This window comes from Trichoderma virens (genome assembly GCF_000170995.1).
Source record: "Trichoderma virens Gv29-8 chromosome Unknown TRIVIscaffold_3, whole genome shotgun sequence".
Lineage (NCBI taxonomy): Eukaryota > Fungi > Ascomycota > Sordariomycetes > Hypocreales > Hypocreaceae > Trichoderma > Trichoderma virens.
The window spans coordinates 500205-524563 of NW_014013746.1; the positions used below are offsets into that span (position 1 = coordinate 500205).

The 24359-nt window shown below is 50.9% G+C and overlaps 7 protein-coding genes across 7 annotated transcripts; 4 read left to right on the plus strand and 3 right to left on the minus strand.

Annotated features, from left to right (window-relative positions):
• Positions 1-537: 537 nt before the first annotated feature.
• On the plus strand, positions 538-5775 carry TRIVIDRAFT_198205 (uncharacterized protein; the record flags this gene model as incomplete). The annotated part of the gene is made up of 8 exons (XM_014103952.1): positions 538-973; positions 1036-2245; positions 2304-2535; positions 3064-3785; positions 3817-3913; positions 4445-4678; positions 4725-4967; positions 5374-5775. 8 exons carry the CDS (start codon positions 538-540, stop codon positions 5773-5775), a joined length of 3576 nt encoding a protein of 1191 aa, XP_013959427.1.
• A 656-nt stretch (positions 5776-6431) lies between these two features.
• Positions 6432-7807, plus strand: TRIVIDRAFT_85020 (uncharacterized protein; the record flags this gene model as incomplete). The annotated part of the gene is made up of 3 exons (XM_014103953.1): positions 6432-6552; positions 6642-7011; positions 7073-7807. The coding sequence occupies 3 exons, from the start codon at positions 6508-6510 to the stop codon at positions 7639-7641; spliced, it is 984 nt and encodes a 327-aa protein (XP_013959428.1).
• Positions 7808-8276: 469 nt separating this feature from the next.
• TRIVIDRAFT_61923 (uncharacterized protein) lies at positions 8277-9151 on the plus strand (the record flags this gene model as incomplete). The annotated part of the gene is made up of 3 exons (XM_014103954.1): positions 8277-8450; positions 8512-8798; positions 8884-9151. 3 exons carry the CDS (start codon positions 8277-8279, stop codon positions 9149-9151), a joined length of 729 nt encoding a protein of 242 aa, XP_013959429.1.
• An 85-nt stretch (positions 9152-9236) lies between these two features.
• TRIVIDRAFT_167449 (uncharacterized protein) lies at positions 9237-12461 on the minus strand (the record flags this gene model as incomplete). The annotated part of the gene is made up of 5 exons (XM_014103955.1): positions 9237-9511; positions 9581-10962; positions 11016-11560; positions 11666-12020; positions 12279-12461. The coding sequence occupies 5 exons, from the start codon at positions 12287-12289 to the stop codon at positions 9399-9401; spliced, it is 2406 nt and encodes an 801-aa protein (XP_013959430.1).
• Positions 12462-14234: 1773 nt separating this feature from the next.
• Positions 14235-16192, plus strand: TRIVIDRAFT_54744 (uncharacterized protein; the record flags this gene model as incomplete). Its single annotated transcript, XM_014103956.1, has 4 exons — positions 14235-14292; positions 14445-14753; positions 14836-15588; positions 15651-16192. 4 exons carry the CDS (start codon positions 14235-14237, stop codon positions 16190-16192), a joined length of 1662 nt encoding a protein of 553 aa, XP_013959431.1.
• A 1058-nt stretch (positions 16193-17250) lies between these two features.
• On the minus strand, positions 17251-18636 carry TRIVIDRAFT_32510 (uncharacterized protein; the record flags this gene model as incomplete). The annotated part of the gene is made up of 1 exon (XM_014103957.1): positions 17251-18636. The coding sequence occupies one exon, from the start codon at positions 18634-18636 to the stop codon at positions 17251-17253; it is 1386 nt and encodes a 461-aa protein (XP_013959432.1).
• A 3555-nt stretch (positions 18637-22191) lies between these two features.
• Positions 22192-24270, minus strand: TRIVIDRAFT_54746 (uncharacterized protein; the record flags this gene model as incomplete). Its single annotated transcript, XM_014103958.1, has 4 exons — positions 22192-22608; positions 22702-23300; positions 23368-24099; positions 24201-24270. The coding sequence occupies 4 exons, from the start codon at positions 24268-24270 to the stop codon at positions 22192-22194; spliced, it is 1818 nt and encodes a 605-aa protein (XP_013959433.1).
• Positions 24271-24359: the final 89 nt, after the last annotated feature.

Genomic DNA, 24359 nt, shown 5'->3' on the forward strand with positions numbered 1-24359 from the left:
TTTCCTTACTCTTTTGCAGGTTGGGAGAGACTTGCTAGTCTCTAGCTATTATAGGTAAGGTTAAATCGAAGCGGGAAAAGAGAGAGCGATTTGGAGCAACGCGATGATTTGGATGATAATTCCTACGACTCTAAGGGGGCAGGGCATCGTTTTGTATTTTGGCTGGGCCTGGCTTGGCTCTGCTTCCATGATGGATGGCTGTTTTATAACACCGCGAGTGAATTACAAGGGACTGGGTTGAGTTGTTAGATGTAATAAAACGAAAACTATTTGACCCAAGCAAGTGATCTTTCAAGATGGCCTTGCATTTCCTTTCGAAGTCGTGATGGCATTGTTCATGCCCCTGAACTTGGGCAGCCTACCCTAGAGAGGCCGAGGAGAGATGCGGCTGCATCATGTGTTGAAGTACATGCAAATGTACTGTATTTTGCGGCCAATTATCTCCATCTGCTGCCCAACATCAGTACATGTACATATCCATCAAAATTGCTTCAGAATATTAGGTGCATTCCAATTTCTTTATGATCTATGATCACCATGACCCCAAGACGGAAAGCACGCGATTTATCCAGCTCCAATGAGTTTGCCATATACCGAGATCTTGAGGATGCAATCTGCCTCCTGGCCTCGATTATAGACAGACAGCCAGATCTAGGTCTAGCTCTGGACTTGGAACTTGACCATGATGTCGAAAAGACTCAAGACTCTCATGACGGAATCGAGGAAGTAGATGACCTGTCAATTCTCGATGCAGAAAAGGATGAGGCGCAATCTCTCACTGAATTACAGAACAAGTTCCTGGATCGCCTTGCAGAGGCTCTTGCTAGATTCAAGACGAATCCCAAGAACCGGTCATCTCCCGATGCAAAGCACGTCTCTAGTACTTTGATGGTCGTATACAAACATCAGCAGCGGGTAAAAATCATGTGTTCCAAAAATGAAGGGCTTGACGAGGAGGATCGCACGTTCCTGGGTAATTGGAAGATCTATATGGAGGCTGTGGCAAACACAGGTTGAGTATACCGGCAGTATCAGTTCGGAATCGTTCACTGAATCAAGCAGGAACTGCCTCGCAACATCTCAAGGATTCAATGTTTGATCTGGTATTCAACCACCAGCGACCCCGCATTTCGACTTATCTGGAGAAGCTGAGGCGTACATTTCAGTGCCCACGATTAGCAAACCGCCAAACAAATCAACCCCAGCGGGCTCTTACTGAGTCACTGGTCAAAAAGCTGCCGTGGTTGAATACGAAGGTGTGGATTGACGACAAAGGTTTCGAATACGAAATTCCATCAGAGCAGCACCCAGCTTGTGAAGGCGAAGAGATTTCGGAAGCGGTATTGACTGGTCAAAGTTTCAAGGACGTTGATGTTGGCATTTTCGAATACTTTCAAACAATCGAGAAGCTCTGTGTAGAAGAAATACCAGAGGCTCAGGACTGTCTGCTCAAAAACCTGATGCGTATGACTCTGGAACTTTGGAAGGGTGCAAGAACTCGGGCAGCTGTGAAGTCTCATCTGCGTCGCTACTGTGGCGAAGACCCAACACGACAGAAAGAGGCGGAGAAGATCCTTTGTTTCACGGCCAAAATTTACCAAATCGTCCGAACCTTTATCGAAGCTGCGGAGAGGCTACCAATGTTCAAGTCCATCGAGTTGGTCGAAGTTTCTCCTCGCCAATCTGCCCCGAAGAATGCAACTACCAGGCCGTCGACAGCCTTGGAAGCATGCAAACGCTTGGGAATCAGCGTCAATAACGTCAATGGGATCGATTACCTGAGTCAGCTGTCGAAGAAATTTGGCGTTATGGTCAAGGAAAGGCGCAACAAACACCACTTTCATGCAGAGATCCAGATGCTCTGTAGTCGCGATGCCCTACTATCTTGCGACGAAAGGAAGCAAACACATCCCTATATTGGATGCAGTAGGCGTTGCTGTATGCTTTGCTACGCTTTTCTTCGGTTCTATGGGGGGTTCAAAATGAGAGGCACGCACGAAACAGTCATGCACAGATGGGAAATACCGCTAAGCGCCTCAATTCAGGAAGACTTTGCGACGGATTATCGACTCGCGAAAATACGCACTGTGGATTTTCTGAAACACATCATCCGTGACTTGATCACAATGCCACATCCTGCAAGTAGGCAGCAGCTGTTGGCTCAATCTTCATGTGCACTGTCTTCGGCACAGGTTATGGTGGAAAAGGAGGTTGAGACACTAGAGCACCCAATTCGAGAGAGAGAGTGAGTGATGATCTTCAAAAATGTGATTCAGTAGTATGAACTCGCTGACTTTCTCAAGGAACATGATGATGATGCCTGGGGTCGTCGACGACGGAATTATGGTCTTAAGAATGCCCGACAAGCCGGAGTACGCATTCATTCTTGGAGGCGGAGAACATAGCGGGAAAGAAATGTTATTATCTGAAGCTGAACTATTGAAAGATGATTACATCCGCTCGAAGCTTGGGTTCGAAAAACAAAATGAAATGCCTCCGATAGGTACCCCCCACCCTCGAAAATGCCGACTTCAGGTCTGTAGGCAGCCGTCCTCTCTCCGCTGTTCTGCGTGTAGAACAAGCTATTGTTCCAAGAGATGCCAAACGAGGGACTGGAAAAGACACGTCTTCTCCTGCTGTCTTAAAGGCCGCCCGAACAATATTGATCGCCTCAAGCCTATATGTAGGCAATGGACCATCGCATCACATGACAAGCTTTCGCGGAAGAACCTGTTCAAGTATATTTATTCTGACGATGATCTATGCAAAATTTTTGGATTTAACAACTGTGTTGATGATTCTGACGTGGCTGAGCTATTGTGCCTATATAGGAACCTGTTGCGGAGTTTCAAATCGTCTGAGCTCCAACACATGGTAGACAGACAACTGCTCGGCGATTTCATTCACAACTCAATCATAAATGGCGATATAAAACATTCTGGCAGTTGGGGAAATAATTCTTGCTTCCATTGGTTCCAAAGCAGACGTCTAGAGGGCTTTGAGATACCGAATGTCGAAGGGTCTTTCCTATATCAAAATAAAGCGTGGAACTACGTCGAGCAGGTTTTTCCGCTTCAACGTGAAGACGAGACGTGGCGCAACTTGTCTTATGGGGAGAAGAGGATGCTGAATCTATATGGCAAGCTCCTCCGAGGCTTTAATAATAGACCTGATTCCCTGTCGGCTGAGGAGCTCGAATTCGGCTTCGTCCGCTGTGCGACCGATTCTCAGAGAGAGGCCCTCGCAGCGGCGTATATTAAACTTGCAAAGATTGGAATTCCACTGGAACAAATCGCCCATGCGTGGATGGAATCATCTCTAGGGCCTCTGATGCAGAGCAAAGGGATTGATATCACACCATTTTTGGCCAGCCTCAAAAAACCCTCGTTGGACGAATTTGGCATCTATCGTCTCATGGCCGAGGTAAAGCATGCGCTCTCCGGCCATTACTGCCGCTGCTTTATACGAGCATGCCAACACCACTCAAAGCACGAAACTCATTTAAGTAAAGAATCAGAAGGCGACTATGGGTTCCATGGCGTAAATCCCTGGGAGCGCTGGCGGCTCTTGAACTTCTACTCCGATGTATTCGCACATCCGAATTTCGACGCCCAAAAGATGCAGGATGCTCGTCGAAATGACGACGCGGGGGCACTGGAAACATATCTGGACACGCTGGTGCCAAACTGTCGCAACAAAATTAGAAACGTCTATCTAGCTGATGGCTTCTTTCCCAAGTTCAGAGCCAAGTTGATATTTCGTGATGGGCCGCGGCCCCCATGTTTGTGTGTTGTTCATTCTACACTGACGTCTGAGGGATTGGACGAGCTCACGCTGTTTCGGATTTCTGATCTGCGAGATATGGCTCAAGGTGATGGGGTTGTGGAAAATCCATCTTGTTAGCCGTTACTTAGTACGTTAAGACAAGACAGTTGTGAGAAGACTTCAACTGCTTCTCCTCAGAGCTTACTGTCTTACATACTTTCTGCTACTTTTTACTACTTTGTCCACTCTCTAGACTACTGCTTTCTGCTAGTATCACTACTTTGTGCACTTCTCGTTACTTCCTGCTACTGTGGTTATTTTCTGCTCCTATCTATATATTCCTCTCATATGTGCTATCATTACTGCCCAGGCAACTTTAAAATTACTTCTTTCTTCCTACTAAGTAATAGAAGAAAGGAGAGAGCCTGGTCCATTCAGTGGCAGCTGGAGCTTTATTTTACTTCTTGAACAGTTCAACTGACTGGCCTGAATTCACAGGCTGAAATGTATCACATGATGCTATGCAGCCTTTCTTTCTTCTATAAAGCTCCCTTTCTTCTCTCTCTCTCTCTCTCCCCTCTTCTTCTTTCCTTCAACCCATTCTCTCTTTACCAAGGTATACCATGAATCTCTGTATACGGGGTATGATGATGGATGGTGTGAATATTCATGTACCTAGCCATGGCCAGCTGCCATGGGTTCGGTGGCATCTGGCGAAAGGTTACCCATGCACTCTCGACAGCTGGCCAGGCACCTGACGCGTGAACGCGTTATCGATTTATTTGTTTCAATATTCAAGTCTTCTTGTTTTCTTTTTTCTTCTTCTCCAAGCTTCTCTCTCGTTCAAAACCGGCAAGCTCTTCAAGCTCGTGAGGTTCTTCAACGTCGTCAAGCTCCTGTCAAGCTCTTCAAGGTTAGCAGTCTCTTCAACGTCGTCAAACTCTTCTAACGTCGTCAAGTTCTCGTCAAGTTCTCGTCAAGTTTCTCGTCAAGTTCTCGTCAAGTTTCTCGTCAAGTTTCTCGTCAAGCTCTACGTTAAGCTCTACGTCAAGCTCTACGTCAAGTTTCTCGTCAAGTTTCTCGCCAAGTTTTTCGTCAAGTTCTGCGTCAAGTTCTGCGTCAAGCTCTACGTCAAGCTCTACGTCAAGCTCTACGTCAAGCTCTACGTTGTCAAACCCCTCATCGTCGTCAACTATGCCGCGGTACAGAAATCGAATCGACTACTCTCAAATCGCGCAAACATGGCATGCGAATCCATGCCCCAATCCTAGGGTCCCACCGATGGCGATCGAGCTATCAGACATCCGTATTCCAACCACGGATGAACACTATATGCGGGCTAGAGCTGTCGTCGAGGCTTACTGGAGCCAAGCGACAAACATGACGACCGCAGATCAACAAGAGTATAGGACTTTGTTCTACAAGAAATTTTACATAGTCCAAAATTCTACGCTTCGTAAACCAAGCAATCATCGGCTGTACAGAGCTTGTCGTGCCCGACCAACCTGGGCAAAGTTCGTCTTCTTCCACGCGATCTACCCCCAAAGAACCTTACTCGACAACGATATGTTGCCTTTATTTGGGTCCCTTGAGATATGCGATTTTCAGGAGGCCTACCGCGACCATCACCCGCTCGTCGTATCGTCGTTGATAGCAGCATCTACCACAACCGCAGTCATCCCAGCGACGATCTCCCCAGCTGCTTTTTTTCTCCCAGCACCAGTTGCGTCACCGTCAACCGTCTCTTCCGCTTCGTCGTTGCCAGCAGCTGCTCAAGATATGACTATTCTTCAGCTGCGTGCTATCATTGCGGGCGTTGAGAGGCGCCTTAATGGAAGGTTAGATAATTTGGAGACAAGGCTGGACAATAGTGATGAGAAAGTCGACCAATGCGCCAATGATATTGACACTAAAGTTGCGGTCCCGTTGAACAACGTTGTCAACCTTCTGGCTCTAATGATGGACAGAGATGGCATGGCCCCTGTGGACAGCCTGTCTGGTATTGAGTGATCGTCGATGTATTCAGTGGTCTTAATAATAGGTTCTTTTTTTTTATGGAGGTAATTGCACATATCCAGTAGTCATGACAGATTTGGTACTCGCTCATGTTCATTACCCAAAAGAAAACGTCACGTAAAGCATGCTCCATTCTAGTTCTACACTTCCCCGAGAAACCCGCAGATAGCTTTACAATTGAGTTGGATTCCCTTTGTACACTTGCTCATTTAACTGCAAGGCGCCTATTCCATGATGTGGTTCCTGGTTCCTGGTGCCTGGGCGCATCGACGCCACAAGACTTTTGACTTTTGACTTTTGACAGCTGCTAGTGAATGGAGGGCAGAGAGAACCCGTATTTGGCAGTTGACCAACACTAGAGAATTGAACAGTATTAATAGCGCCCACTCGCCTTACCAAGTGCTGAAAATGGTACCATTGGGAGGATTACCAATCCAGCACTGCGATTTGGCTCTACAATTCGTCATCATAATGCCTAATGCCTCGGAAATAATAGGCGACTTGGACATTTAAAGTGGACAGCGGCGATGGGCCAATCACGTGTCAGATGCCGTCATTCATCGCCTATCGCTCGGAAATCATTAAGCACCGATCTAGTTGGCTGTCGGAGTTTTTGGCAGCTTGCAAGGCCCTTGATTATCCATCCAAGCCTCTACTCGTCGTTTTCTGGGACCAATTCCTCTCTACAAGCCTCAATCGCAGGTTAGAGACTTCCTAGAATTCAAAATGTTTGCCAGATCTGCTTTCCGTGCGGCCCAGCCGCTGAAGATGGTAAGTTGAAGCGCCGACAATCCGATATGCTCCGGACGAGTAAACCCAAATTGCCGCTGCAGACGGGCTGATTGTACTCTCATCTCCAGCATGCGCGCCGCTATGCTACTGAGTCTGGTGCCAAGGGCAGCTCTAACACCCTCCTCTACGGCGCTGGCGCTGTCGCCGTCGCTGGTGCGGGCTATTACTTCCTCAGCGGCTCCAAGACTGAGAGCAAGGTCAAGGAGGTCGTTGGCGCTGCTCCCAAGGCGGCGTTTACTGGCGGCGATCAGGGCTGGCTCTCCCTGAAGGTCTCAGAGGTGGAGGATGTCAACCACAACACCAAGAGAGTTCGATTTGAGCTGCCGGAGAAGGACCAAGTTTCTGGCCTGCACATTGCCAGTGCCGTCCTGACCAAGTTCAAGGCCCCCAATGCTGAGAAGGCAACTCTCCGTCCTTATACTCCCGTCAGTGATGAAGGTAAGCAAGGCATTTATCACTCTTTTTGATAGAGGTGCTGACGTTCAATGCCAATTCTAAGACGACAAGGGCTTCCTCGACCTCTTGGTCAAGAAGTACCCCAATGGACCCATGAGCACCCACATCCACGACCTCAAGGTTGGCGAGGAGCTTGCCATCAAGGGCCCTCTCCCCAAGTACTCGTGGTCTGAGAACAAGCACGACCACATTGCCCTCATCGCTGGTGGTACTGGTATCACCCCCATGTACCAGCTGGTGCGAGCCATTTTCAAGAACCCCAACGACAAGACCAAGGTTACCCTCATCTTCGGAAACGTCACCAAGGAGGATATTCTGCTGAAGAGCAAGTTTGACGAGCTCGAGAACACTTACCCCCAGCGCTTCCGCGCATTCTACACCCTGGACAAGGCTCCCAAGGAGTGGGTCGGCGGCAGCGGCTTCATCTCCAAGGATCTGCTGAAGCAGGTTCTCCCCGAGCCCAAGAGCGAAAACATCAAGCTCTTTGTTTGCGGCCCCCCTGGACTGATGAAGGCCATCTCCGGTCCCAAGGTTAGCCCCAAGGACCAGGGCGAGCTTACCGGATCTCTGAAGGAGCTTGGTTACACCGCTGAGCAGGTGTACAAGTTCTAGACGGCATGTTGATGTGATAGAAATAGAGCCTAGAAGGAGAGACACACAGGCATGATTTGATCGATAAAACTAAAGACATAGACCAATTTGCCACTGGTAGAGAATAGAGTCTAGGCGGCTAAGAAATAAATATGAGCTACCAGAATATACTCCTAGAAATTCCATGAAAAAATAACTTTACTCCTTCAAGGCATGAATTTGTCTGATCAAGATACTCCGACCCCCATGAACGGGCAGCTACAGGGTGTGAAGCCGCCTTTTGCTAATCGGCCAACACTGAGACAAGGGAGTGCTGGAGGGAAACCCAACGGTACGGACCACAAGACGGTTGTTTGCCTCTGCGGGATACAAGATGAATGGTTACGTGTCTGTGTCTCTGTCGGCTGCCGATATGCGGTTGTTTCTGTGCTGGGTGACGAGAAAATGTCTGACCCGAGCCTTTATTGGGTTGGGTGGCCCTGTGTGACTCAGGGTGAGCGAGACATGCAATCACGACTCTCCTCCTGCCTTGCCCTTGTTTAAAAATCTCCCAGACATCCCCTTTGTGGCCGCGTTTTTTTCCCATCGTCAAAACTCAGCTGCCGGATATTCTCTGCGCAAAGCAAAGAAAAGAGAGAGATTATTTGCATTTCATCATGACGGCCTCCGAGCGCCCTCGTGGCCAGGAACATATCCCGGACTACCCAAAGGCCTGGATATGGATGCGTGTGCTGCAAATCGTCATCGGCCTCGTCGTTCTCTTCCTCTCCATCCACGCCTTGGAAGAGTTCCACGTCCCGACCGGTATTCAGGTCGTCATGATCGTCATAGTAAAACCTCTGCATCCTTCGTCGCCCGATCTCTGCAAACGCTAACAATTACTCCTCATAGGCCGCTTCCACCGTCGGTGTCTCCATCCTACTCATCATCGCCCAATTTGCTTCTCCCAGAATTTTCAGATACTGGGCGCCTCTCTTATTCGACGTTTCGGTCTTTGTAGCCTGGGCCGTCTCTGCTCCGCTCTTGGTTGAACAGACCTCGGATATCGTGGCCAAGCGAGGCACCGTCCCTGGGGGTGGCAGTCATGAATTGGAGCACCAACATGGTGGCTCGCATCCCATCCCAACGAACCATGTCGATACCCTCTACGCTATCGCCGCTATGGGATGTCTAGAAATGTAAGTTTTCTTGCTACGCTTGATGCGTCCGACGATTTTTGTGTATGGACGTCTGATGCTGATTTACGTGTCAAAATAAAATCAGTGCCCTCTTCTTTTTATCCTGGGTCGTCGATTCCATCGTCATCAACCGCCACCGCGAAGCAGGCTTCCCTTGCAAGCCGCTCAAAAAGAGGGCTTCGTTTGCCGACGAGCGCGAGCGCCAAGCCAGATCGATGCAGGTCTCCCCTCCCACGAAGCCTCGAGCCAAGAAGCCACGTACGAAAATATTCGGCTTCGTATCAAACGGCGGTGGCGGAGGAGGTGGGGGAGGATGTGATGGTGGAGATGGAGGGTGTGACGGCGGTGACTGATTCTCGTTGCTGGTAGGACACACTGCCCGTTCATGGCATTGAACAAGCAAAGGATTGGTCAACAGGGTTTTTAATGCTCCAAGATAAGGGGGATGAAAGAAATATGTAATCGTAAACTAGCACTGCTTCTCGCTACAACAATGGTAATATTATACAGGACATGGACAATATTCACACCACACGATATCCATTCCACACATATTATGACGACAGATTTCTTGTCTAATCTTTTCGAAATGGGAAATCCTTATTGGATGCTCTTTGTGGCCTTGTCAACAGAGTGCTTGATGATGTTGGCCCACTTGAGCCCGTTGCTGTAATTTTTGGCGTCAATGCTTTCCACGAGGCCTGGATACACAGCTGCAGAGAGATTGTCAGTACTTTCGTCAAGAGAACTAGTAGTGAATAGGGAATCATTCAAATACGCACCACCAGCATAGCCTGTCCACAGGCCCGGAGCAAATACAACATGCTTGAACCAACTGCGGTTGTCGAGACCTCCCTCGAACAAAAACTGTCGCTCAATGTACTTGTATTGACGGTTGACCTTGATAATCGTCAACGCAAGTCTGGCCTTGCCAATAACGTTCCACCATGGAAGGCCCTTTTCAAGGCGTTTCTTCGCCCAGGCAGCGCGTTCATCCAGGCTCACTGCCTTTTTTCTGAATTCGGAAATTGAGCGTCGGACCTTCTTCAGGCTTTCTTCAAAGGCGTCTTGGCTTCCAATCACCTCCTCGGATGTAACACTGCCTCTAATCGCAAAGACTTCATCATCGGTGGCGGCCGATTCGATACCAGCGGACTGGATCTTGGCTTCGACTTTGTCGAGATAGCCATCCAGAGCGTCGGCGTACTCGGTCGCACCAAATGGAATGACAACTCTATCGGAAAGCTCGCCAATTAGTATGCCTAGAACCTGGGCCATAGTCCTGTGGTAGACGAAACCCGGGTCGGCAAACTCGCTCATCCAGTGGAAGCTATCGTAATTGCTGTGGTAATGATACACAGGGCCACTGCCATTTCCGCCGAAGCCCATGTCGACACTAGGGATGCCGGCGTAGTCCTGGAAGGCAGTAAAATCACTTCCAGAGCCCATTGTGCTGATTTTTCCATCCCAGACGTCTCCAACACTCTGGCCGGGAACAGTCTGGTTGGGGGACGGAACTAAATGGGTTGCATCTCGAAGAACTTGGTTTAGAAGGGGCGCTGCTGAAGCAGAGAATCGTGGTCCAGAGGCGCCGCCGTCAACGTTAACATATGCTACGTTGGCGTCAGAAATCCAGGGAAGGTACTCTTCAACCCACTCCGTGCTTCCAATTAGGCCATATTCCTCTCCATCCCAGCTGGCGAAGACGATGGTTCGAAGAGGCTTCCAGCCAGCTTCCAAAGCCTTTCCAATGCTTCGAACAGCTTCATTCAGGACGGCTGAACCGCTGTTGGGATCAGAGGCACCGCCGACGATCCAAGCGTCTCTGTGGTTGCCGACAATGATGACTTCGTTGGGAATAGTGCCGTTGATGATGCCAATGACGTCCCACTGAGGGGTGGTTACATAGTCTTGCTCGTTGTTAAGGTTAATGACAACATCCTTGGGCGAGGGACCGATGTTGTATTTGACGCCCTTGTGGCCCAAGCCGAGGTTCCTGTTCCACCACTTGTTCAAATCGCTAGCTCGAGGACCGTGGCCGTTGAGAGCCTTGAGGAGCGGTACGGCATCGGCATATGAGATGGGGATGGAGGGGATTGATGGAGTCGTCTCATCAGCTGGGGCACGAGGAACACCGGGTTTGGAAGGGTAACCAGGGGTTGTTCTGCAGTACGAGTTAGCCACGACGGAGGTTAAGAGAGAATTGGGGTTTCTCACGGGTCACCAGGGCGCGAGCTCAAGAATTGGACACTTCCACGCTGCACACTGCTGGGATTACGAGCAGGGCCTTCAGGATAGGCAGCATAGCCGTTCTCTTCGGTAATCTCACCATCATCGCCAGGGTCACTGTAGATCAGGACACCAATCATGCCGAGTTCCTGGGCACGCTTGACCTTGAGGCCTCTGAAGATGCCTCCATACTTGGCGATGGCAATCTTTCCCTCGAGATCGATGCCGGCCTCAACTAGATCCGCGTAGTCTTGGTAGGTTCCATAGTTGACATAGACAAAAGATCCAGTGACATTTCCGCTGGCAGAGTAACCGTGAAAAGTCGGGATCTTGTCCTTGGAAGAGGTAGTCGGGTCATCTTCAAGAACGTCTTCGGTCAGAGATGCCTTGAATGCAACATTCCAGGACTTGGCGTCGCTTGACTTTTGCAGCAAGGAGACGCTGTGGTCGACGGGGTAGTTGATATAGACGTCATAGGCGACAATACTGGAGCTGACACCCCATTCCTCCCACCTATCCTTGGTCCATTCGGCCTATGGTTACATGTTTAGTATGCTTGCAATACACATATCAAATGCTATACTCTAATCTCATGCATACACATGAGGTGTAAGAAGCTTTGGGTGCCCTTGTCTTACCTGTGAATAGTTCTTACCAGCAAGGTGTGCTCCCGACGTGTAATAGCGGCTCCATTCCTCAGCCTTTTCCCCAGATGGTGTGCCGAGCAGGATGGCTTGCAGATCCTCGTGCGTAAGGTGCTTATGCTTATGGCCGTGATGCGGATGGCGGTGGCGATGCTCCAGTCCAGAGGGCCAGATGTACAGAGCGTGAAGAATAAAGGATGCAAAGCCGCAGAGCAGCAGGCTGACGCAGGCAATCGTGCAGAAGCGGCGACAAGTGTGGTGATGGTATCTCCGGCGTGGAGGCCCTACTCGCACTGTCTGGATCAACGGGGTCGACTCGTTGGCCATTTTTTCAGGCGCGGTCGACGACCTTGGGAGCCCGCAGAGTTAGTGATGTTTTAATATCCTTGAGATTTCAAGTTGAAGTAACGAATAACTGAATATGAAGGCATTTGCGGAATGTTTGATTGTGCTACGACGTCTGGATGAGACGCGGGGGGGGCTGTTGCGTAAGGCTCGCCATAATTCGCTACGCCACTTGAGGTTAAATGACCCGGGGGTGTGACCAAGTGGCGAGGCAGATGATTGATGGAGGGAGAAGAGGTAGCAAGCAGGACATGACACTTACACCTTGCCCATGACTCGATTTCAATCTACAGTTCGAGGCTCAGCTCAGCTCAGCTCATAGAGCATCTGCACGATGAGGAGAGGAGAAAGAAGGGAGAAACGAGAGACGCAAGGGGGAGAAGAAGGACGATCGCTGTGCCGTCTTTGAATTACATTACAAAGCTGCCTCCGTCTGGAGCACAAGAGCTCCCGTAGGCCTATCGCAGTACTGGGACGATGGATCTGGATCATTTTGCCTATCTTATCTCCAAGTTGACGCAAAGGTTCCTGAGAGCACGCAACGACGTCACGCTATTACGAGGCGCTACGAGCTCCTGCCTGATTTTGCCGGAGAGATGTGGGGAGCTGTTCTTTTTCTTTAGGTAAGACGTGATTTGGATTCGATTCAACCGCCACAGGGCGTTATGGAGGCCGCAATATCTGCCTGTATCAACACCGAAGGATTAGTATGCAAGTGCCTACCAGCACGGAGTATTGATGGGATATTTTGGATTCTTACCACGAGGTACGAGAAAGCAATATGTGAGTGATGTTACGTGCTAATACTACTTTGTACGCCGTGTCTGAATCATGGAAATGGCACGGGCATACTGGGATTATCAACTAGTGCCCGTCTTCACACACACACACACACACACATGTTGCAACAAGGAATCACATTCAGCCGTTTTCCCACAGCAGCCAAGACAAATTGCCATATCCTCTTTTCTCTCTCTCTTTATTATTTCCTCACCTTCAACGGAGGCCCCCCCTGTTCCGCTCTCGTGGGCTTGGCGGGCCTAGCAGGCCTTGTTAGCTGCATCAAATTCGATGGCGAGCATCACAAATCCGGCCTTCTCCACCTCCAGGGCGCGCTTAACAGAGCAGCGAATCGGCCATTAATTCACTCTCGGGGAGCACACGCGGGGCAGCCCGCAAAGACGCCCAGGGAGCATCGTGCCTCAGCTGCAAAGTGTCGGTCTGAGCTTGGCCCATCCATCTCGAGTCCTCCAGGGTCAGCCTTTGAGACATGGCGTCCACACCAACCGCCGCGGCTACGGGGATCGTCTCCGCTGTCGGACGCAATCCAGTGTCATGAGACTCTTTATTCATCACAAAGTGACAGTATCCAAATGTCAGCTTTGTGAAGCCGTGAAGTTCGTGTAGGGAACGGTGTCTGCAATCGCCCCGTAGGTCGGCCGGCGCTGGTTCCCCAGTCCAATCACACCGCGGCCATCTGTTGCAGACGGATGAATGCATCTCGGCTCACCTGCAGCACGGCACCGGAGCCGAGCAAAAAAGAAGGTCCATGTAAGTCACGGAGTTTTGCATACTTTGTCCATCATCCGCCGTAGGGTGCATAATTATAAGTCATAAGCAGACAGATGATGGAGTCTCTCTTACAAGTAAACACTAAGCATACCATGTGACAAAGAAACAAGTGATTCCTGTTTCCATCACAGAGAACGGAGAGGAAATCCAAACATTTCATAGCATCGGCTCGTTTCCGAGGAGCCTGCCTAGTGGACTCCGAAGCCGAAGCTGGCCCTTGCTTGGCCCGTATTCAACACAGGTTCCTGTTTCTTTAGCGCATCTACCGCCTGTGCAGATGACTAGTCTGGGTGGGGATTCACTCTTCCGGGGGTGTGTCTGGTCGACAAACTTTCTCACCAATGGCTTTCTTCGTTTTCATGACTTCAACTTTTCACGTTCTCTGCCTCGCTTTAAACATTCGCTCGGCGCTGTTTCTGGGCCGTGAGCATTCTTTTCAGTTTGTCATCACAGTTTGACTGAGAGCTCTTCGTCTGGTGTCAGAGCCATGCTCTTCTAGCTTTGTGGCACTCTCCTTCACCACTCATCTGTATCCGTCTCACCTTGGTTACACGGACAGACTCTGATCGCTCGTTATCCGTGCCATTTCTCAGTTGCTTGCTCATTTTCAGCGCAATCCGTACGATAACGCAGCAAGATCGTGAAAATGACGAAAGACTCCAAATCCAAACCGAAGCTGCCTGTGCAGCAGCTGGCAATTCTAGGTAAGCCTTTCTGGGTGGCGTCAGTATGGTCAAGGCTCTGTCTGCGGCTGTTTCAGTGAGACGTACAAAACGCATTCGCTGTCTTGCCCACCGTGGCTGCAAGTCTATGGATAATGAATAAATGAAGAGCATTATGCTAACTTGAAATCCAGCCGTCGCCAGATTTGCAGAGCCCTTGGCCTACACCTCTGTCTGGCCCTACCTCCCTGAGATGATTCGGGGGTTTGGCGTCAAGCGTGATGAAGTGGCAAAATGGGCTGGCGTCACATCTTCCGTCTTCTCTATCTGTCAAAGCATCACAGCCGTCCCATGGGGCAAGGCGTCAGACAAGTTTGGCAGAAAGCCAGTGCTCATTTACGGACTTATCAGTACCATGATTTGCTTTATAATATGGGGCATGTCAACAAGTCTCACCATGGCTATTACTGTTAGAGCCATCATGGGCGGTGGTAACGGCAACGGTTAGTTTTCTCTTTCTCAGATAATGTCGATCCTTGATTCTCAAGCAAAAGAGCTGACGTGTGATGTTTCTCCTACATACAGTTGGCATTATTAGAACCATGGTGGCTGAGATGGTCACTGAAAAGGAGCTGCAGCCAAGAGCCTTCTCCATCATGCCTTTGGTCTGGTCACTTGGATCAGTCGTCGGACCCGCGTTTGGAGGATTCTTTGCCCAGCCAGCCAAGCAGTTTCCCGGCCTCTTTGGAAACATTGAGCTCTTCAAGACATTCCCCTATCTTCTGCCAAACCTCTTGGCTACCGTTTTCTTCCTCATCTCTGCTGCCAGCGCGACCTTTTTCCTGAAAGAAACCTTGGCTGACAAGAAGGAGCACAAGGACTGGGGATTGTTAGTTGGGGAGCGCCTCACAAGGCTTATTCGCCGGAAGCCGCAGCTCATTTCTCAGCGCCGCAGGTCCTTTGTCGATGGAGAGGCTACTGCACCGCTTGTCCCGAGCAGAGTGACACCCAAAAAAGCCACCGCGCCAAAGGCCCCTACTGGAATGAAGGAAGTGTTTTCTTACCAGACCACGGTCAATCTCATCTCATACACCTTTTTAGCTTTCCATTCGGTTGCGTATGACCAGAACATTACCGTCTTCCTGGATTACCCCGTCATTCCTCGAACTCCTGAGAACACAAAGTTCCCTTTTTACTTCACTGGTGGTTTTGGACTTAGCTCAGGTACTATTGGAACACTCTTCACCATCTACGGTATTACTTGCGGATTAATCCAATTCCTTATTTATCCGCCAATGGTTAACCGCTATGGTGTTCTAAACTGCTTCAAAGTTGTTTGTAAGTCTCTACCGCAAGCAACCACTTCCCCTCTCTGCACCAAGTGCTAACTAGATTGGTAGCTGTCATGACACCATTCGTCTACTTCATTACCCCGTACACTTCTCTGCTCCCCACACCTGCAACGCGGTTCGCCGCCATCCTCACAGTCATGATGATCAAGGCTTTTGCCATCATCATTGCATTTCCCTCGACGACGATCCTACTCACCAACTCTGCCACCTCCCTTCGCATTCTTGGCACCCTCAACGGGTTTGCCACCATGTTTAGTGGCCTGGGGCGAGCTGTCGGGCCCGCTTCTACTGGCTGGGCATTCTCCTGGGGTGTTGAGCATGGTTACATCGTTTCAGCGTACTTCTTCCTAGCTATCATCTCTGCTATTGGTGCCATCCCCGTCTTCATGATCGTGGAGGGACAAGGACCCACAGCATCCGCAGACAACAGCGACAATGAAGACAATGAGGAGAATGGAGTCTTGCTCGAAGATGAGAGCCCTATAGAAGACTACGATGATGCCACAGATGACGAGGCTACTGCAGCGTCTCCTCTCCTGGGCAGAAACAGAGGCAGTTCCTACAAAACCACAAGCACTGCAAATAATTAAAAAGAAAAAAAATTATTGAATATCGGAGATATATTCTTGCATGCATAAATTTGTACGCGCGCAGTCGAGAAAGACGTACGATGAAGAGATATTAAAAGGAGGAGGCATCAACGTGGCAATCAGTTTCTGGGGGCCCGTGATGCCATGGCCACACCATACATGGCCCTTGGATGATTTCGTTGGACGCTGGATATACACACGTGTTGCGCTGGGATTTTGCATCGGAACTGGCGTTTGGTAAATGATACTCCTGTAGTAAAAATGATTATTTGCTCATGAAAGATGACTGCAGAACGATCTGCAAAGATGGAAATAGGGGTCCTGTCTTGCCTCTCTCTCTTGTCGCTGTCTCCCGGCTCTCGCCAGCTGACTCCCTTGACTACATATGACGTACTAGTAGAAGCCGTAAATGACCTGTCGGCCACCATGGATCCCCCTCATGCAGGAATCCCAGGCCTAGGAGCTGCATGCTTGAGAACTAGATGCCCGGGATAGCCTAGCACTTGGTCTTAGCCTGGCCTCAGCGGCATCTCACCGACTTAACCGAGCCTCTCGTTAAGCTTCAACCGAAGGTCACACACACAAGACACACAAAGGACACAAAGTTTCGAGAATTATATTTATACATTTATTCCTAAAACACCGTCCAACGTGTAAATCAAGACAGTATCCAGTACTGTTCAATGCTTGGATGCTACAACAGGTTATAAGATATATATGAAAAAAGCAAACAAACAAAGCAAACAAAGATCTATACATATCCTTTAAACAAGAAAAACAAACAAAGATTTCAGTCGTTCACACCATTTTTTATACAACAAACAAATAAACAAATAAACAAAAACGCAAAAACTCCATAATCTTTTCTCCCAGGATCTACTATCATGTCATGTTTTTCTTTTCTCGTCTTTTCATTCCGCCGTGACAAAGAAAATAGTATAATGTGTCATCTGTACGCGTGAGCACACGCCAGGGTGGATATCAAATAATATGTATATCGTTAAACAAATACAAAAAAAAAACAAAGTCAAAACATATAAGCTGTTATCGTGAAGTCATTAGTAATGATAAGAAGGGAGTACATGGGCCGGGAACCCCTCTCTGTCGTGCCATTCCCACTCGTCCTGGTTGGAGGGATATCGTGTATAGGGCTGAGGCGCTTCGATGGTTCGGTAGTCTCGAGTTTCAGCGTGGTGCCACTCGGAGACGGGCCATATCGGGGTAGAGTTGTTGTTATTGTTACTGTTGTCATAATAATGATAATTGTTCAAGTGGGTTGAGCCGCCGCCCGCAGAGGCATACCCAGCTATGGCGGGAGGCTGGTCTTCATGAATGAAGCGCTCAAGGTCGGCCTCCATGTCACGCAGCCGAAGGTGTTCTTTCCCAACCCAGTCATCGATGATCTCGGCAATCTGGCGGAAGCCTTCTGTATGGCCGCCTTGGTGCCGGGCCGTGATGCCACACACGATGAATAAAAAGCTGTGAATCATTTCGTGTAAGAAGGTGGAGATGAGGAGCCGGCGGTTGTACTTTGTGTCTTTGAGAATTGGCGATGACAGCACGATGAGGGTTTCATAGCCACCCAGGCGTACACTGCGGCGTAGAGCCGTGGTGCCGACGATGTGGCTCTCGTATTGTGCACTGGCAGGGTGGCTCCAGTCCCAGGTGACCCTCTGCGTCAACTTGTTGGCGAAGAAGAGCTCGTTAGCGGCAGAGAAAATGCTCCGGAGAGCATCGTTGTCGAGTGGGAAGTCAGCCTCTCTGGACTTGGGGTTGATAAGGGCCTTGAGAATACGCCCGTGTTGTGAATCGCGATGCCTCCACCTGCGAATGTTGGCAACATGGCGCCGCACCAGCCGGGCAGCAGCGAGATCGCTCAGCAGCGGCGGGTGGTCGTGAAGGTCACAGTCACCTTCTTGGTCACAGGGAGGTTCGACGGCAGACGTGTCCGACGAGATAGACAGACCAGACTGGGTGCGTTCCATGGGAGCAGACATAAAGGACGGGCCGAGATGAGGCGGCGGAGGGAATCCGGTTCGGTGGTCCGACTGTGGGGGCGGTGTCGGAGGCGGAGACGGCTCATGTTCCCGGATGACGAGGAAGGCGAGGTTCTTGACGTGTATCGAGGAGGCATCGGGCATGGCAGCATCGCCGGAATGCTCGTGCTCGCAGCCGGCAACATGATAGCCCTTGCCATGGTAGCCGATGACTTGGCCCCAGTCGTCCAGCCGCGGCCTCTTGGTGAAGCCGTAACAACCCGCATTGCTGCAGGCAGACGCGGTTCCATCTGCATACTCGTAGCCCCTTCGCTTGCCATTGGGACCGAGAGCCTCAGAGCCGTTGGCATAGCTGCCGCGCTTGATGTAAGCAGCCACCTGGCCAGCAGTGGACGAAGCGGCAGCGTCACCAAGCGGATTTCCCCCGCCTACCACCCAGAAGGCCATCGGACAGCATAAGCTCCAGTCCACCCACCAGAGGACCAGTTCAGCAATGGAGTGCAGTATTGGCTGATGTGGTCGAAGTTGTGGTGATGAGGCGACTGCTCCGCTGGACAGCTGGCGCGATGCAAGATGCTGCTTCGTCGTGTCAACCCTCTTCTTGTTTCGCTTCTCGTCTCTTGTCTCCTGGACTTCTCTCGTTCTCTCCTGTGCTGGATGGGAGCTGAGTGGGCTCTGGTGGGAATTGGAGGTGGATGGGACAAGTTTGTGAGTTGGCAAGTCTGAGTTGGCACCGGACCCGGGGAGACCAGACAAACCGCCGTCGGTGTGGACGCAACGACAAGGGAGGGACTGGGGGTAGATACCTCAAGTATACAACCTGGAATCACCTCCCGACTGCCATCAAGAACGGCCGAGGAAAAGAAGGCAGAAACCACCAAAGGAAAAAACAGAAAAGAAGAGGAGGAAAGGAGAGAAGGAAAAAATTGTTTAACCAGAAATGCTCTGCAATGCTGAGAAAGCGAGGGCGCAGGGGGGGGAGCGAAAAAAAAAATGTGTGACAGGGAACCGCCTCAGTCAGTCATGCAGCGAAAGGGTCCTGGGTCTCTGTCGAGGCAGCTGCAGAAGGCTGCATGCCAAAGCCAGCCGTAGACGGACACGACTTGATCATCGCCTCGCTGGCTCTTTTATGCCAGCCAGCGTGGACAGGCGTGATATGCGGGTTTGTGCGTGTGCATGTGGTAATAGCTATGTGCGCATGAGTGTGTGGCGTGGCGTGCGTGTGTCTGTCGAGGGTGTAATCTTAATGGATATTAATTGCCTGAAGGCGGATGATGCAATCGCTGCCTCTTTTGCAGACCGGATTGATTGATTTTGATTGATTTTGATTGATTTTGATTGATTCATGTGATCTGATTGATTGCCGGGGGTGGGGGATGGAGAGAGGAATGGAGAGGGAGAAAAGAGGGAGAGGAGAGGAGAGGACAGAAGCTCACCTCATGTTCATGTACGATGTCTTCGCATCAGCTCGTGGGACTCGGGGGTTTCTGCCAATAACCAACTACCGCCTGGCCTGGAGTACTATATCCTGAAGACCTGAAGAATTAATTCCTGCTTTGACGCTGCTCACTCACTCAATCGTTTACCATCGTTTACCACACACCTCCTCTGTCTGCCTACACCTACTAATAGAATGCTTGTTCCCTCTGCGCCCCCCACACTGGGACGATCAGTGAGGCATGGCCAAATCATCCGATCCAGGGCTGTCCGGCTTAGCTCGCGATGCTTGTCCTCGAGCAAGGCCGCAGATTCAGACGGCCACTCCCCATGCCATTGGATGCTTCATGGAGCTCTCATGCTTGCTCTAGATCGGACATTGACTGGCTGGCACGATAACTCTCCGGTTGACTCTCCGCCGCGCTCTCTCTCTTCCTCTCCCCTCATTGCCTTATCCTATCATCCTATTATCCTATCATCCTCTCTCCCCCCCCTTCCTTCACTCTTTTCTCGCCTCCGTCTCCCTTAATTCCCCCCTACTCGCTGGCACTCTCCCGCTGTCCTCGCCGAGACTCACCGGATGGCTCTTTGCCCCTCTTCCTCCCCTCATCTGCTCTGATCCTTGCAGCTCTCGAGAAAAAATATCCCCGTCCATGGGCCCGCTGCTGGCACAATCCACGCCCTGTGGGCAGACGCCATTGGGCCATTCAGCGGTGTATGCAGCATGCAGCATGCACCAGACATGCGTCCAGGGCCGCTTAGTGAGTTCCAGGCCTCTGTGCGGCGATTCTGAGAACAGCACAGCGTACCCTTTTATCGCTTCATTTCTGGACCGACGGAGCTCTGGGAGGGCGCTGCCATGCCATGGGGTCTCTGGAATCCGGAATCCGGATGCTTGGCGGTTGCTAGCAGTGGCTAGTAGGAGCCAGCTAATAATAAGCCGGGCCATCTTTGCTTTGCCAGACCGAGTAGATCTCTAGAGATTTGTGGGATACGAGGCGCTTCGGTCATCTGCTGGTGCTAGTGTTTGCGCTCTGTTTACATCTGTTTAGGTGGGTTGACTACATGAAGCCATCCAAACGCCCGTGATTGCACCCTGGTGAAGACAAGTAGGTCTGGAGATGGTGGTGAGGCACAAGCAGGCAGTGAGCCGCCTCCCTACCTAAGACCACTGCCGCAACACCAAGGTTCCTCTTCTGCACGAGCACTGACGAGCAGAACGACGCACATACAAAAGCACATAATGCGCCTCCCACAACCACAACTGCCACTACCAGCCGCTGGTCCTGCTAGCGCCTCTTCGTTCTGCACAATGGTGGAGGTGGCGGCTGCAGCACCGCGCTGGCACAGAGATCCTTGCTCGTGCTATTCCCATGTCCTGCGCATGGATAGACTCTGGCCGCTCTGCAAGCTCCTCGTCTGCCTGTGTCTCAGAGATTGCCGGCAGTCGACACCAGGCTACCGATGCAAGAGGTCTTGGGTCTCGTGTCAGATGACTGACTCTGGACGCCAAAATCCAACATCATCCTAGGACTCCAGCTGGTCCAAAGGGCGGGCGTCCCGGTTGCCGTTACCGTAGTTTTTAGCTGCTCTGTTCTGCTGCTCTTCACCACGGTGCTACAGTTACAGACTGGTGCTACTTCCACGCAAGCACATGGTTCGTCCAGCCACACAGGCACGGCGATTTGCTCTCGTGCCGTCGCCTCTCCAGACCGATTTGTCGACAGACAAGTCCAGCGCCGGCCACGTCGTCATTGGACATGAATGCACCTCTAGCACCCCCATCATTGGCTGCCTTGTTGTCTCCTCGCCCACTGCTGCCGGCCCTTGAGGGAATTCGGCCATTAACCTTGTAAAAATGGTGGCATCACGCCGTGGTGAGTAGCACACATGGGAAACGGGCAAGGCAAGGTAACCTAGTTATGCAGGCGTCGAGCCAGTCCCGATGCATGCTTGCGGTGAAGCGGGAGAGGGAGGAAGAAAAAAAAATCTTGTTGAGAGTGATACACGCACAAGGGGCGAGAGGCCGGATGCAAAGAACCTCCAATCCTGGCTCATCGCCAATCCTTCGCTTGTTGGTGATGAGTTGCCGCGTCTTTCGCCTTATTGGCTCACTCGCCTCTTTCTGCTGCCGCCACCTGGGAACTTATTGGTAGTCTGCGCGCGAGGCGCAGATTCGCTGTCCTATCAACTATCATTTTATCCAATCTAGAACGAATCACAGCATGGATAGTTGACAAGAGGCATATGTATGTACGAGGTAGCGTCGCAGCAGATTCATGCTTCCAAAGGGGTCTGGATTGCTATTAGTTCAAGACTTGGCCATGGCCATCATGGGTCATTTGATCGCCGCCTTTTTGATTAATACATATTGGTCGGCCGTCATGAAATTATGTAAAGCTACTAAGTAGGTAGTCAATCTCTTCCCTTCCGTAGACGGGCGGCCAAGTGTCGTGATGGTCCCCCCGTCCAGCAATTTCCCTTCCAAAGTACATGCAATGTAAGAGTACAGTAATCCTGCTATAGCCACTCTGTAGGTAATGCCTTGGCCAGTGGCAATCCCCCTTATTCGCCTAGCCCTCCGTGTCCAAATGTATTCATGAATCTAACTTCGTCTGCATGCCAATCCAGGGCCTCGCGCAATTGCTCTGCATAGCGCCGCCTCTCCTCTTCCTCGGCCGCTGCGTCGATGTCCGGCTCCTCGTCAAAATCCTTTGATTGATAGAGTGGCGTCGGCGTGAAGCTAATGAGCCCCAGCCTCTCGCCTGTCCAGAACAAGACGTTATCGTCATTGGGCCGATCAGGACCCTCTCTCGACTTTGTGGACACGATTTTCCGCGCCAGCTCGCCAGCTGCACTCATCGAGGCGAATAGCGATGGAGCGTCGTCGCCCTCGCAGTGGCCAATCCTCAGTCGACGGCACTCTGTCAGGCCATCTCTCTCAAACCATTTGATGGAGCCAGCTCCATCTGAAAAGACAATCTTAGTGCCGTGGTTGGCTACTGACAGGATGGAGGCAGACGCGGCGGTTTGCCTGTTCTTCATGGTGGAATTCTGCATCATCTCGCGACCAACTGGGTCTGCAATGGCTTGGGTGAGGCCAAAGATCTCGAGGGAACCCTTAGACTTGTAAGTTCCCCCTGCAATCAGTGTCCAGCCCTCGCCGTTTTCTTTGGACTTTGTGACCTGCTCCGTGCTGAGCTCGCCGTGCCGTCGTACTTCGCTATCCAGCGACGAGAACGGGTGAGGCATTGCTGCCATGCTGTTGATCGTAGCCCCTGAGTAGATTGAATCCATAATTACGGGGAACTTGCGTCGATCATAGTGCAGGATGTTTGAAAATCTGCCACCAACGTAAATATCATTTGATACTAGATCTGGCGATCCGCGTATGGGCAAGTGTATGATGCTGACGGGCGTGGGTTGAGAAAGAGACGCGTATGGAAGCAGCGGTGTTGGATCAAAGATTGATTTAAAAATGTCGTTTTGGTCTACCTGCTCCACGGCCGTCTGTGTTACACGTGCTCTTGCACGGAAATCGTGTAGATGGATTCCAAGAGACGTTCCCACCGTCAAAGGAACGTCATTTTGGATTTTTGAAAGAGCCGTAATGGACCATTCGAACGATTCGCGGCTGACGACTTCTAGTCGTTCGAGATCGATTTCGATTAAATCTGCAGCTGGCCGTCAGCATCCCGAAAAGATTGCCTGCCGGTCGGGGGGGTGTTTTGTTTTACTCACGGCTTTGTACAGCAAAATATGCACGATGTCTATGGTTGTCTACGCTGACGCATTCCGTAACCCCTGTATCAACTCTCTTGGATCGTCGAGTGTTTATGCTCCCAGGACCATCGATGAAAAGAATGTCAGACTTGCTGGTTGCAAGGATAGAGCCGGCCTTGCCCCTGGTTCCCTTGACGTCCCACAAGCAGATGGAGCCATCGTCGAGCGGCGATACGGCAAGCATCGCGCCTACGCCATCATTTCCGTCGTATGGATAATAGAGCTCCAATCCACGAGCCTCCATCATAGCCTCGTACCCTCGATCGCGGATCCGAGGGGTTTCCAGCCAGTTAACGCAGGTCGGCCCATTCCTTTGTATATACTCGCTGTACCAGGAGACACGCTCGTTGGGGAACGTCGGATCCCAGTTGGCCATGTCCTGGAGTTCTTGCCATCGCTGACTCCTCCGCTGCGGCTTTCCCGGTTCAACGCTGCTCTTCTCTCCATCTGTGGTAGTCTTTTGGTCATCAGCGTTGGTGTTGCCGGCGGCTTCTGGATTCCCCAATGCCGCCCCATCCCGGGTTTCGCCTTCGGATTCGCTGGAAGAGAAGAGTCGACGACGGTTTTTTAGGTATTGGTACCACGGCGATTCTTCGAAACAGCGACGCTTCCACAGCTCATCGTCGAGGCAGAGCTTCTGCAGCTTCCGCGATACAAGCTGCAATCTGGTGATGTGCAAGGGATCCAGATCTGATGGCAACAAAGATCGAGTCAGTTGAGCACAGGCCTCGTTATTTTTTTCCCAGTCTACGGAGACGACAAGATAGTGGAGGGGCGAGTGGATCTCTTACAGCTAAGAATCTGGAGCACGATCTCATCTGGAAGCTCGTCCCAACGCGACGACCGACCGGACGAAGCCATGGCAAATGCCTCCGAGGCCAGCCTCAATGTTGCCTACCGTTGGCAAGGGGGAGGAGCAAAAAGCCAGGCTGGCCGAGATGAGCTTTTTG